A 15,451-nucleotide genomic window follows, 5' to 3' on the forward strand; every position below is an offset into this window, starting at 1 on the left:
CTTACTGCCAAATTCAGACATACATTGAAGAAAGTAGGGAAAACCACTAGACCATACAGGTATGACCTAAATCAAATCCTTTACGATTATACAGTGGAAGTGACAAATAGATTAAAGGGACTAGATCTGATAGACAGAGTGCCTGAAGAACTATGGATGGAGGTTCGTAACATTGTACAGGAGACAGGGATCAAGACCATCCGTAAGAAAAAAATTGCAAAAAATAAAATGGCTGTCTGGGGAAGCCATACACAAATAGTTGTGAAAAGAAGAGAAGTGAAAAGCAAAGGAGAAAAGGAAAGATATGCCCATTTGAATGCAGAGTTCTAAAGAATAGCAAGGAGAGATAAAGCCTTCCTCAGTGATCAGTGCAAAGAAATAGAGGAAAACAATAGAATGGGAAAGAGAGGTCTCGTCAAGAAAATTAGAGATAGCAAGGGAACATTTCCTGCAAAGATGGGCACAATAAAGGACAAATTGTATGGACCTAACAGAAGCAGAGGATATTAAGAAGAGGTGGCAAGAATACACAGAAGAACTCTACAAAAAAGATCTTCATGACCCAGATGATCACAATGTTGTGATCACTCACCTAGAGCCAGACATCCTGGAATGTGAAGTCAATGTGGGCCTTAGGAAGCATCACCACGAACAAAGCTAGTGGAGGTGATGGAATTCCTGTTGAGCTATTTCAAATCCTGAAAGATGATGCTGTGAAAGTGCTGCATCAATATGCCAGCAAATCTGGAAAACTCAGCAGTGGCCACAGGCTGGAAAAGGTCAGTTTTCATTCCAGTCCCAAAGGCAATGCCAAAGAATGCTCAAACTACCACACAATTGCACTCATCTCATACCCTAGTAAAATAATGCTCAAAATTCTCCAAGCCAGGCTTCAACAATACGTGAACTGTGAATTTCCAGATGTTCAAACTGGTTTTAGAAAAGGCAGAGGAACCAGAGATCAAATTGCCAACATCTGCTGGATCATTGAAAAAGCAAAAGAGTTCCAGAAAAAACATCTATTTCTGTTTTATTGACTTTGCCAAAGCTTTTGTGTGGATCACCACAAACTGGAAAATTCTGAAAGAGAATTCCCTCTGAAAGAGGGAATACCAGACCACCTGACCTGACTCTTGAGAAATCTGTATGCAGGTCAGGAAGCAACAATTAGAACTGGACATGGAACAACAGACTGGTTTCAAATAGGAAAAGGAGTACATCAAGGCTGTATATTGTCACCCTGCTTATTTAACTTATATGCAGAGTACATCATGAGAAACGCTGGGCTGGATAAAGCACAAGTTGGAATCAAGATTGCCGGGAGAAATATCGATAACCTCATGTGCAGATGGCACTACCCTTATGGCAGAAGGTAAAGAACTGAAGAGCCTCTTGATGAAAGTGAAAGAGGAGAGTGAAAAATTTGGCTTAAAACTCAACATTCAGAAAACTAAGATTGTGGCATCTGGTCCCATCACTTCATGTCAAATAGGTGGGGAAACAGTGGAAACAGTGGCAGACTTTATTTTTTGGGACTCCAAAATCACTGCAGATGGTGACTGCAGCCATGAAATTAAGACACTTACTCCTTGGAAGAAAAGTTATGACCAACCTAGACACCATATTCAAAAGCAGAGACGTTACTTTGCCAACAAAGGTCCGTCTAATCAAAGCTATGGTTTTTCCAGTAGTCATATATGGATGTGAGAGTTGGACTATAAAGAAAGCTGAGCACCGAAGAATTGATGCTTTTGAACTGTGGTGTTGAAGAAGACTCTTGAGAGTCCCTTGGACTGCAAGGAGATCCAACCAGTCCATCCTAAAGGAAATCAGTCCTGAATACTCATTGGAAGGAGTGATGTTGAAACTGAAACTCCAATACTTTGGCCACCTGATGCGAAGAGTTGACCCATTTGAAAAGACCCTGATGCTGGGAAAGATTGAAGGCAGGAGGAGAAAGGGGTGACAGAGGATAAGATGGTTGGATGGCATCATTGACTCAATGGACATGAGTTTGAGTAAACTCTGGGAGCTGGTCATGGACAGGGAGGCCTGGCATGCTTCAGTCTATGGGGTCACAAAGAGTCGGACACAACTAAGGGACTGAACTGAACTGAACTGAAAGTGTACATCATTATGATACGACATACATTGTGGAATCATTACCAAGATTAAGATAATTAACACATCTATCACCTCCTGGCTACCTTTTTTCTGTGTGTGTGCTGAGAATGTTTAAGATATACTCTCAGCAACTTTCAAGTATTAACTATAGTAACCATGCTGTACATTAGATCCCCAGAACTTATTATTCTTACAACTGTAAGTTTTTACCCTCTGACTTACATCTTCCCATTTCCATTTCCTTCAACCCCTGGGAACCACCATTCTGTTTTCTATTTTATGAAGTAACATGTTTGATGCTTTCTTTTTTTTTAAGATTTCATCTATCAGTGATTCCATGCATCATTTTTCTTTATCTCTCTGGCTTATTTCACTTAGCATAACCCTCCAGGTTCAAATATATTATTGCAAATGGCAGGACTTCCTTCATTTTAATGGCTGAAAAATATTCTATTGTGTGTATATATATACACCACATCTTTATTCATTTGTCTTTTGATAGACACAGGTTGTTTACATATCTTGGCTATTGTTAATAATGACACAGTGAACAAGGAATGTACCTGTCTCTTTACGATCCTGTTTTCATAATCCTTCAAATATGTACCCAGACATAGGATTGCTGTACCATATAATAGTTCTGTTTTTAATTTTTTGAGGAACCTCCATACTGTTTCCCATAGTAGCAGTACTAGTTTACATTCCTCTCAGCAGTGTATGAGAGTTCCCTGTGTTCCACATTCTCACCAATACTTGTTTTCTGTCTTTTTGATTATAGGCATCTTAAGAAGTGTTAATAATATCTCATTGTGGTTTTGATTTGCATTTCCCTGATGAATAGTGATATTTAGCACCTTTTCATGTACCTGTTGGCCATCTAAATATCTTCTTTGGAAAATTGTCTATTCGAGTCCTTTGCTCACTTTTAAATTAGATTATTTATTTTTTTGCTATTGATTTGTATGAGAGGTTGCTTTTCTATGCAACAGAAATACTCAGAATTCAAAAAAGATAAATAAATTTGACTTCAAAAATTTTGTATAGTGAAAATACAGTGAACAAACTCAAAGGGCAAGCAACCTGGGGAAAATTATTTGCCTCATAACAGAGAGCACATTTTCTTAATATATCCTTTATTGTAGCATTTATGTAATGACAAGATACTGGAAACAACCCAAATATCCATCCATAACAACGGTTTTGTTAATATGGTATATCCATACAGCCATTAAAATTGCCAACATGGAAAAATCTCTTAAGACAAATTTTTTAGTTGGAAAAATAAAGATGGAAAAAATATAATATTGCCATTTGTATTAAATACTTCTAGAGTTATCAAGATAAAAAGTTGGAGGAAAATAAAAATTGAAAAATATAATCGAATGAAAAGATATTTAGTAAGAAATCAAATATGCAAAGGCTGGCTCTGGGAGGCTCACAAAAAGCTGCTTTTTACAGGGTGTACCTGCTAAGGCAGTTGGGGCAAGATTGGACTGGACCCTTACTTTTTTTGTATAATCTTTATGTATACACACATGTACAACATACAAAACTGGATTCAACATATTTTAAATTACTCAAAAAGTAGTACTATTATAGTTGAAGACACTAGAGGGTGCCATAAGAACATATTTGAATAGATGCTTGCTTGCCAAATACTGTTTAGTAGAAGTGATTTTAAGGACTATATTCAGAAGTTTAGTTATAGTAGACTTGTGTTCATTTTCTTTTCTTAGCCTACATGTATGGAGCTCCCGGAGGAACTGCTTCAACTCCAGGACTTCCAGAAGCAGCGCAGAGAGAAAGCGGCAAAAGAATATAGAGTAAATGCTCAGGGACTCCTAGTAAGGACAGTACTACATCCAAAGAAATCGGTGACAGAGACAGCAGGGAAAGAGGGAAAAGTACGAGGTTTCTTACTTTGTAAAAATTCTACACAAGATAAAGCTCCAAATATTACATCTCATGAGAATGTAAATTTACTGAAAGAAGAATCTAAGAGTAAACAAACCAGAGTAGAGCCTCAATATCTACCTCCCACAAAGGAAGATGCCAGCGAGGATTCCAGTTACAACCTAAATTACCCTGAGTCAGAGGGGGTTAAAGACCAGAGAATAGCTCAGAAAGAACATCTCAAGATACCTAAACAAGAATTTAAGACAAGTTTATCTTTGAAAGAGGAGATAGAACAGTTATTGATGGTGGAAAACAAGGAAGATCTAAAAGGTACAAAACAAGATGTTTCAGTGTCTCCTTCCCTTCCTCAGGAAACCAGAGTGTCTCCAAGTGGCATTTTTCATCCTTTTAGAAAAGCTGTGCTTCCCACACTTCCTCCCTGCCCAGCTTTGGAAAAGACTGATTCCTGGTTAAATCCAGATTCTCCCAATCTGCCTTAGAGATCTGCAATTTGTTTTTGAAGCCATTAAGGTGGCCTATTTCCTCTGCCATCAGGGCCTTCCTCAGTGCTTAAGTTTCTCATGTTGTAAATTCAGTTTTACCTCAGTCACAGTCTTTAGGGAAAATTATATTCTCTTACTTTCTGTATTCATGGAATTTGATTAGGATGGGAATGAATAAGTTAAATAATGGAAGAAGTAGATTTTCTGATTATGTCATTCTGTAGAAATGTTCCCTGTGGCCAGACTAAATTATTTCTCATAATTTGGGTTTAAAAGATTTGAAGAAGGGAAAAATTTTGGACTTAGTGTTTGGAAGAACCTATACTTAAAATTTTTTTGTTGTATTTTTTGGTTTGAAGGGGGTTGGTAAAACTCTTAGCCAGAAGTTTAAAAAAAAGTGATACCCAACAAATTTATCAGAACTTTTTTCCTTTTTAAAATACTAATAAGTAAGTTTATCAGGTATACTTCAATAAAGCTGAAAAAATCCAACTTTATTTTTCAATTTAAGTTTTCAGTCTGTCTTATGTTATAGACAAACAATAGTTAATGTTACTACAGGAATCAGTATAACAGTTCTAGGTTTTTTTCATTTCATTTACTTTTAGACAGTTTTGTCATTTTTCCTAAATAGCAGGGACTTCTTTAAAGTATGTCTGTTATGTAAACTTTAAGTTTGATTGCACTCTGTTTGCCTGGAGATGGTATGCTTTCTTAGGGTAAAAAGAAGGCAAGTTGTCCTGAGTCTTTTTATATTGAATACTTGCTAGTTGCTCACATTCTTTTGTGTATAATAAGCAATAAACCTGTTTTGGCATTAGGTTATCTCTCACTTTTCTTCATTGTGTCAGGGTAGGAATAAATTGGAATGTTTCTGCATTTCTAAGTCTAGAATCTGGAGTAGAAATCTGTATGTTTGGTTTTTTTTTTTTTTTGTCCACACTACACAGCTTATAGAATCCTAGTTCATCAACCAGGGATCAAATCTGGGCCACAGCAGTGAAAGTGCCTAGCCCTAACCACTGGTTCACCAGGAAATTCCCTAGAAATTTGGCAATTTGACTGTTATACAGGCCTCTATTATTTATTGTACTTAGGGAAAACTTAGAGACAGTTTTCACTTAGGAATATCCTTGTCTGTGCTCATTGATTCTGTGGTGAGTACCACTGAAAGAACGTCCAGCTATGCCTTCCAAACCCCAGAGCCCAGATCTGGTCTGAACTTAAGATGAAGGCAAAAAAATAAAAAAGATGAAGGCAGGCCTATGAGCTGTTAACTCAGCCCTGTGGTGCTGTGTCTCACTTTGTCCATAGTTTAGAAGCGCATTTGGAGCAAAGATGATTTCTGGTTCATCTTGGGTGAATGCATTTTCAGGTTGATCCCAGAAAGTGGTTAATCTAGGTTTACTCTGGGAAGGGCATGGATTTCTGTGAAATATGTGGAACTGATTTAGCACCTTATGGAACCATACCACACACATTTATACATGTTTGTATACAGGCTACAAAGAAAAATGTAATGTTCTTCATATCTGAAAACAGAATTTTTCATTATTTATGTTCTGTGACTGTAAAGAACAACAGGATTCTGTTGGACCTTTGCTGTACTGCTCAATATGGTAGCCACTAGCTATATGTGGCTATTTACATTTAAAATTAAATTGATTAAATGAAATAAAAATTCAGTTGCACTTGCTGTATGTTTCCATAAACCCAGTGGCTACTACTTGCTACTCAATAGTTCCATATAACCAGGAGCTACCTGGGTAGCTGTATTGAATATTACAAATACAGAACATTTCCATCATTTCAACAAGCTCTCTTGGACAGTGCTATTTTGAGAAGTACTTTGCCTCCCAGAACTAAAGGAAACTTTTGGGTTTCAGCATAGTATTTTCTTAGTGAAATGCTTATGTAACTGGAACTGCATTTTTCTCTGTACATTTCTCCATTCTAGCCTGGAGTCCCTACTTAAATTCCATGTGGTCAGATCCTACCATGAAACTCTGTCCTTTCCTGGAGAGAATGTACGAAAATCCTTGGGTGATTCAAGCCCCGTTGTTAATGCTCTGTGCCATTACTCAGATGTCTAAAGTTTGCTCAGAATTTTGGGAAATCTTTGATTCTTGACCCAACTCGTTGAGTTCTTACTCAGTATTTTTCTAGGCGAGAGTTCATAAACCATACTGCCTGCTTTCCCAAACTCTCTTGGAGTCTTGCTTCATTCTGCACCAAGTTTCTACATCTGTCCTACTCAGATCTCACCTTTCTGAGCTGACCTTTCTGTATATGATCTGCAGTTAGAGAGTCTCACAAGCAATCTATGCTTTAGGCTTAGGAATTGGGAAACAGAATTAAATGAGTTCCCTGAAGAAGGATCCTGCTCTGAGAATAGAAACAATGTTTCTTGCTTCTTGGTCCATTCAGTGTTCTTTCATCTATAGTGTGAAAAAATCATTGCAGCAGCTTTGCCTGGGATCTGGCTATGGGCTTGGTAAATCCTAATATTACACAATAGAATTTTAATGCACTATATATAGGCCTATCATTGTTTTGACGTGAGGCAAGTCTCAGCAGAAAGCCAAGATAAGACCTGGTGCAAACTTGGGGACCTGAGGATGATTATCCTGGTATAGTTATAAAAATGCATTTATTATAAAGGTAACATCAACAAACACCTTACAGAAAACTTAGAAAATAAAGAGGAAAAAAGTACTCAACAATCATCCCATATTAAACAACGCTTCCTAACATTTTGGCACTTTTCTTTCAATTTTTTCTCTCATTCTCTATCTATACACACAGAGTCATGACCATACCATAAATATATTTATTGTGTTTTTATATCAAGTATTTTTCCATTTTGTAATCCTAACAACCAACATTTTATTATTTTTTTACAACCAATATTTTAAGCATGTTTCATTTTAAAATTAATGTGCTGTTAAATAGAATTTGGAAAACGGGAAACTAAGAAAAATTTAGTTTCCCCTAAATTTAGTCAGATGGCATCACTGACTCAATGAATAGAGTTTGAGTTAGCTCCAGGAGTTGGTGATGGACAGGGAAGCCTGGCATGCTGCAGTCCATGGGATTGCAAAGAGTCAGACATGAATGAGCAACTGAACTGAACTGAAGAAAAATATATTCATTTCTCTAACCACACTGAAAAAGCTGGTAATATTTTTGTTAATATCAGTGTTTATACTTAGGTTCCTCTCCCCTGCATAGTTATACATATATATATATACACACACATATATAATGATATATATGTGTATATATATATACATATACGTATATATATAATGTATATATATGTATATATAGTATGTAGTTTTTTATATATATGTATATATATATATATATGTATATATGGCATGTATCTGATAAGGGAATCAAAGCCAAAACATATAGAGAAATCCTAAAATTCAACAACAACAAAAATGATTAAAAAATGATCAACAGGCTTGAATAGACATTTCTCCAAAGAAGACATACAAAATGCCAACAGGTACATGAAAAGATGCTCAATGTCACTAATCATTAGAGAAATGCAGATCAGAACTACAGTGAGATACCATCTCATACCCATTAGGATGGCTACTACGCAAAAAACAGAAAGTAAGTGTTTGCAAGGTTGTGGACAAATTGGAACTCTTATACACCACTGATGGAGGTATAAAAATGCAGCTACTATAGAAAATAGCATGGTGGTTGCTCAAAAAGTTAAAAACATAATTACCATATCATCCAGCAATTTCACTTCTGGATGTATACCCAAAAGAACTGAAAACAGAGTCTTGAAGAGATATTTGTTTTGCATGTTCATAGCAGCATTATGAACATAGCCAAAAGGTGAACCCAAGTGTCTGTCAATAGATGAGTGGATAAGCAAAATGTGGTATATACATATTATGAAATATTACTCAGCCTTAAAAGGGAAGGAAATTCTGCAATGTTCTATGACATGGATAAAACTTGAGAACCTTATGGTCAATGAAATAAGCCAGTCACAAAAAGTAACTATGAAGTGTCTAGAGTAATCAAAATGATAGTGACAGAAAGTAGGATGGTGGTTTCTGGGGCTGGGGGAAGGAAGAATTAGAAGTTATTATTTAAAGGCTATAGAGTTTCAGTTTTGCAAGTTGAAAAGATTTATGGAGATTGATGGTTGTACAACAATATGAATGTACTTAATACCAGTGAACAGTACATATAAAAATGAGACGGTAAATTTTATACATTCTTTAGCACATTTTTTAAAATTGGGGGGAAAAACTAACATCACACTTACAATGATGAAAGTCTGAATGTATTCCCCATATAATGGAGAACAAGAAAGGACATTTGCTTTCACTACTTCAATTTAAAATTGTACTGTAAGTACTAACTAGTGGAATAAGGCAAGAAAAAGCTTACAAATTAGAAATTTTAAAGGTAAAATTTATTTTTCAAGACATGATCATGTGCACATAAAATCCTAAGAAGTGTACAAAATGCTACTAAAATCCATAAGTGAATTTAGCAATATTACAGGGTACACTGCCAATATAAAAATAATATGAATATTAAAAAAATACTAGCAATGGTGAATTAGTAACTGAAATTTTTAAAAATACCACTTACAATCATATAAAAATCATGATACCTTTAAGGATAGGCTTAATAAAACATATGCAAGACAAGTATTGAAAACTACAAGATATTTCTGAGAGAAATTAAAGAAGACATAAATAAATGGAAAACAGCACTGAAGGCTGAGTACTGTTAAGATGTAAATTATTCCCAAATTCTAATAGATTTATTTATTTATTCCAAATCCATAGATTTATTACAGTCACATTCAAAATCCAAGCAGGCTTTATATAGAAATTGACACAGTCATGTCTGACTCCTTGTGACCCTATGCACTGTAGCCTGCCAGGCTTCTCTGTCCATGGAATTTTCCAGGCAAGAAATACTGGAATGGGTTGCCATTTCCTCTTCCAGGGAATCTTCCCAACCCAGGGATAGCCTTGTATCTCTTGCATTGGCAAGTGGATTTTTTTATCACTAGCGCCACCTGGGAAACCCCATAGAAATTGACAAGATGATTCCAAAATTTATATGGCCATGAAACCATGCAACTCAGATTGGGACTTGAACCCACTGTCTTTTTTTTTTTTTTTGAACCCACTGTCTTTTAATTGGGTCTCAGGTGTCTCTTTTAATTGGGTCTCACACACCTGGTCTCAGGACTTAATGAAGCTCAGGTTCTTGATGTCTCATCACAGAAAGAATTCAGTGAGAGACAGAGTGATACGTAAGAAGTGGATTTATTTAGAGAGAAACACACTCCACAGACAGAGTGTAGGCCATCTCAGAAGGTAAGAGTGGCCTTACGTTTTACCAAGAAAATAAAGTCTTTCACTGTTCCCATTGTTTCCCCATCTATTTGCCATGAAGTGATAGGACCAGATGCCATGATCTTAATTTTTGAGTGTTGGATTTTAACCAAGCTTTTTCACTCTCCTCTTTCACCTTCATCAAGAGGCTCTATAATTCCTCTTCACTTTCTGCCCTATAAGGGTGGTGTCATCTGCATATCTGAAGTTATTGATGTTTCTCCTGGTAGTATTGATTCCAACTTGTGCTTCATCCAGCGTGGCATTTCGCATGATGTACTCTGCATATAAGTTAAATAAGCAGGGTGACGATATACAGCCTTGACATACTCCTTTCCCAATTTGGAACAGACCATTGTTCCATGTCTGGTTCTAACTGTTGCTTCTTGACCTGCATACAGGTTTCTCAGGAGCCAGGTCAGGTGGTCTGGTATCTCCATCTCTTTAAGAATTTTCCACAGTTTGTTGTGATCTACACAAAGGCTTTAGTGTAGTCAATGAAGCAGATTTTTTTTCTAGTATTCTCTAGCTTTTTCTATGATCCAGCAGATGTTGGCAATTTGATCTCTGGTTCCTCTACCTTTCCTAAATCTAGCTTGTACATCTGAAAGTTCTTGGTTTATACACTGTTGAAGACTAACTTGAAGAGGTTTTAAGCATTACTTTGCTATCATGTGAAATGAGTGCAATTGTGCAGTAGTTTGAACATTTTTTGGCATTGCCGTCATGGTTATCTGGGTCATTAATATCTCTCTGCTATAGTTTTTCTGTGTATTCTTGCCATTTAAGTTTTTTTTTTTTTTTTTTTTTTTTGCCACACTGCACATCCCTGGGATCTTTCTTAGTTCCCCGACCAGGGATTGAACCCAGGCCCCAGCAGTAAAAGCACGGAGTCCTAACCACTGGACAATGAGGAAAGTCCCAATACTTTCAATATCTTATTTTCCCCTGTTTTCTTCATTGAACTAGAGTGTAAACTGGTACATACAGAACAATGGATAAAAGGCATTTAATTGTACCACAAACCAGAAGAGCCAGTAACTTAAGCCCAGGGCTGCTGATCTCTCCACAAGGCAAAAGTATAGCCTCTCTGGTTCGTATGAGATACTTCCACATTCTGGAGTTCTCAAATTCCCCAAAGAGCATTACTGTTTATAACTTGAAAGCCACCTGATGGCTAAATAAAAGCTTTGTAATGGAAACACATTCTAAAGAAAACATTCCTTAGGAAGAGCCAAAATGGCAAGTTCCAGGAATGAGGGAGAAAAGGGAAAGAAATTCTCTTCATTATTGTGTAACTTGTTGGGATGCCATCCATAGTTTGCTTTTTAAGAAGCCAATGAAATAGCAGAATCTTGATAGAGGAAAGGAAACTTGTGCTTAATCCTTCTTTCTGAGGAGGAGAACTTAAATGAAGTAAAATGAAGATATTACATGTATGAATAGCATGAACTCATACTTGTCTTTAAAAAAGAGATAACGCTGAACCATTGCTATAAAGCTTCCTCTGTGCAGTGTCTTACATAGTAGGCTTCATTTGTGCGTTCGTTTCGGAGCCAGGCACTGGGCTGGTGTTGGGGAATCAGAGATAAAGACACAGTCCCTACTCCCAAAGAACCTAGAGTCTAGTAAGAGAATATTATAATTGAAATAATAGTTATGTTTAAGGTATACCAGTGAATTGATGGTGGGGTTTGGGTTGGAGGAGGCAGAGTAGCCTTGGATAGGACATAGCACTTGACCTTGCAATTGTGTTGTGTGTCAGTTGTGTTGTGTGTCAAAGGGCTTCATAAGAGACAGGGGAAGGGTGCATTTTGGCTGAGAAAACTACAAGGAGTTCACTATTATAAGAGAAAAACATGTAGGGTGTAATGGTGAGAGGTAAGGCTGGGAAATAGGGTCCATGCCTCTGTTAGGGTTTTTTGGTCATAAGCAAAAGAACTGACTGGGCTAATGTAAACAAAAAGGATTTATTGGAAAAATGAGTGGCTCATAGTATTGACGGGAAAGCTGGAAACTAAGCTTGGAAATAGGATCGGGGGCAGCTGCAAAATTCTAGGCAGCAGGAACTGCTCAACTATCTGTCAGAGTGAGTGAGTGCCAATACATTTTTTTCTATCTCTGCGTAATTTGATTCAGGACTCAAAATCCTGAGAGGGTATAACTGAGAGGGTATCATAAATCCATCCATCCAGGGCACCTTGATTTATTTTAGCCAACATTGTCCACCGTGGGGAAAAGACAGTTTGCAAAAGGAATGTGAGTGCTCTAAGGATTTGTCTTGTTGAGTTTATGTTTTATCCTATAGACTAATGGAGATCATTGAAGAATTATGAATAAGAAACTAAGATGATCAGAAATGTAGATTAAAAAAAAAGAAATGTAGATTTTAGATCATCCCGGTTTAAATTGGAGGATGGACTGAAAAAAGGCAAGAATAGTATGAGGGACACTTGTACAAAAACTCTAGCATTGATTGGGGGAAATGTTGAATGTTTGCATTTGATAGGGATATAGAAGTTTGTAAGCTAATGAGGAATATGCTTTTGAAAGATATTTAATGAGTAGAATGAACCGAAAGACCAATTGAATATGGGTGGTAAACAAGAAGAGTCTTGGTTGATTCCCAGGTTTCTGTTCTGAATATCTACTTGAAAGTTGGTGCCATTTATAGACAGAATCCATTGAGAGGGCAGTTAGAGGAATAGTGCTTCCATAGTAATTTGGATTTTACATGTGTCCCATTTAGGATACATTGGAATATTGAAATTGATATATCTAATAGGCAGTTGAATATATGGGGATAGAGAGCAGGGAAAAGATCTGTGCTAGAGAGCTTTGGAGGGTATTACTATGTAAATTGTCTCTGAAGTCATTGGACATGTACCATATTTTCTAGGCTTTGAGTATGGAATATGAAAGAAAAGGAATGAGATTTGCATTCGAAAAGGAGGGTAAGGAGAACAAGATACTCACAGATACCAAGGAGAAGACAAATAGGAAGAAAATTCATGTAAACCAGAAAATAATTCACTTGTGGCTTTATGAGCCCTTACTGTAAACATATCAATCACAAACTGTTTTTAAGAACTTTACTAAGATATAATTGACATACCATTGAGGAAGACTCAATATGCATGGGGCAATTAAGTCCATCTGCTCCAGCTACTGAGCCCACACTCGAGAGCCAGCAAGATGCAATGACTGAGGCCTGCGCACCCTAGAGCCGATGATCCACAACGAGATAAGCCACCACAATGAGAAGCCTGTGCGTGGACACTAGAGAAAGCCAGTATGCAGCAGTGAAGACCCAGCCCAACCAAAATAAATAAATAAATATTTAAAAAATGAAAATAGGCAGTTCAGTTTTTTAGTGCATCCTCAGGGCTCTGTAACCGCTACCACATCTAATTTTAGAACATCTTCTCTCCCCTAAAAGAGACACCATACCTGTTAGTTGTTACGCCTCACCTGCCTCACCCCTCTCCTCAGACCTAAGCAACCAACAGTCTATTTCATATAAATGGTATCATTTATGTGGCTGGCTTCTTTCACTTAGCTAAGTTTTCAAGGGTCATGAATGTTGTAGCATGTACCAGTACCTCATTCCTTTTTGTTGCTGAATAACCGTGTGTTATATAGATATCCCATGTTTTATTTGTCTACTCATCAGTTGATGGACTTTTAGATTTTTTTTTCCACTTTTTGGCTATTAAGAATAAAACTGCTATGAACTTTCACATGTAAGTTTTCGTATGGACATGTTTTCATTACCTAGGAGTGGTATTGCTGTATCCTATGGTAATTGTGGGGCTCCCAGGTGGTTCCGGTGGTAAAGAATCCACCTGCCAATGCAGGAGACACAAGAGACATGGGTTGAATCCACATACACCATCCATCCATCCATGGTAACTATACATTTGACTTTTTGAGGAAGTGCCAAGCTGTTTTTCAAAGTGACTGCACCATTAACTACAAATTATCTTAAATATTTCTTTAGTTAAAACTTTGGATTTATAGGAGATAGGCATTTCAATAGCTTACATGAACACCCTTGTAGAAATCACCTAGGTCACGCAATAGGACTTTGCCAGCCATCTTAGTATATCCTTCAGATGCCCCAAATCTATCACAGTTCCTAGCTTCTCTCTAAAAGTAGCAGCATTCTGATAATTGTATTACACATACAGAAGTTTCATAATAGTGATCCTAGAACCATTACCACCACCAAATTATGGTTACTGAAAATATTTTCTGCCTGTATTGTCCTCATTCTCTGCACATTTTTTGATAATCATGTTATATCTACATTGTCAGATCATATAGCTGTTACATACTACAATCTATCTCATCTTCATTTAGTCTTAGTTCTACAAGGAGCTGTGTAATTAATGTTTACCACTGGTTCTTATGTCAGTGACTCTCTAGTCATTTTGACTGTCTGAAGCTCTTCCTCCAGTAGAATCATTAGCAAAGACTCATGGGAGCAGTAATGCCTGAGTTCCTCTTGTTGTTTAGTTTCTAAGCTGTGTCTGATTCTTTGGGACCCCATGGACTGTAGCCCACCAAGCTCCTCTGTCCATAGGATTTTCTGGGCAAGAATACTAGAGTGGGCTGCCATCTCTTCCTCCAGGGGAATCTTCCTTGACCCAGGGATCGAACCCTCATTCCTGGGTCTCCTGATGTAAAAAAAAATCAGTTTTTCTGGATATAAAATCCTTGATTCATATATTATTTTCTAGAGTGTCTTAAATATATACTCCATTTTCTTCTGGCACAAAATGGTGCTAGTGAAGTCAATTATACTAGTCTAATATTATTTTGAAGTTTATGTCATGTGGTGTTCTTGCCTAGATGCCCAAAGTATTTTTTTTCTTTTTCTTTAAAGCCAAATAATTTTACTAGATTATATCTTGGTGTTGGTCACTCTGGATCATTATTTTCAGATACACTGTATGCTTTTCCAGTGTGTAGTTTTAAGTTGATTCATTTGTTTTTTATTCTAGAAATGCTACCTTGAGTAACATTGTTAGTATTTATCCTCTTCCCTTGTTTTGTTTTTATTCTTTGAAGCCTTCTTTTACCCATGTGTTGGATTTTATTTGCCTGTCTTCAATATTTGTCATTTTCTCTCAAATATTTTTTAATTTCTTCCTGTCATTTTTATTTAAATCATGTTCCACCTTTTCATCCTCCTTTTCTTAAAATATCACTTGTGTTGATTTTTTCCTGTGTTGCATCTAGTTTAGTCATTTTTAAAATGGTATTTCTTTTGGGGGGCTTATATCACTTCATTTTTGAATACTTATAATTCTTGTGTTTTTTCATAGATAGTATGTTTAATGCCTTTTATCATTTTATGCATTAGTACCTTAGAGTATTCATCTGTTTTTTGACTGTGTCTTTCTGGCATGATTTCATTGGTATGTTATTCTGCTTCTTATTCTCTCTCTTTCTTTCTCTCTCTCTCTCTTTTTTTTTTTTACAATAAACTTGTATGGGATTTGAGTGGCACACTTTTCTGTTGCCCTTATTTATGTA

At 36.6% G+C, this 15,451-nt stretch overlaps 1 protein-coding gene across 7 annotated transcripts in view; it reads left to right on the plus strand.

Annotated features, from left to right (window-relative positions):
• EXD1 (exonuclease 3'-5' domain containing 1) overlaps positions 1-6,153 on the plus strand; it is a 39,134-nt gene extending 32,981 nt beyond the window's left edge. For all 7 annotated transcript variants that reach the window (XM_061157531.1, XM_061157533.1, XM_061157530.1 and 4 more), the window contains one exon: positions 3,861-6,153. In XM_061157531.1, coding sequence (XP_061013514.1) covers positions 3,861-4,520 — 660 coding nt within the window. In that variant the 3' untranslated portion in view covers positions 4,521-6,153. The remainder of the gene's footprint in view (positions 1-3,860) is intronic.
• The last annotated feature ends 9,298 nt before the right edge of the window (positions 6,154-15,451 follow it).

This window comes from Dama dama, chromosome 12 (genome assembly GCF_033118175.1).
Source record: "Dama dama isolate Ldn47 chromosome 12, ASM3311817v1, whole genome shotgun sequence".
NCBI classification, from domain to species: Eukaryota; Metazoa; Chordata; class Mammalia; order Artiodactyla; family Cervidae; genus Dama; species Dama dama.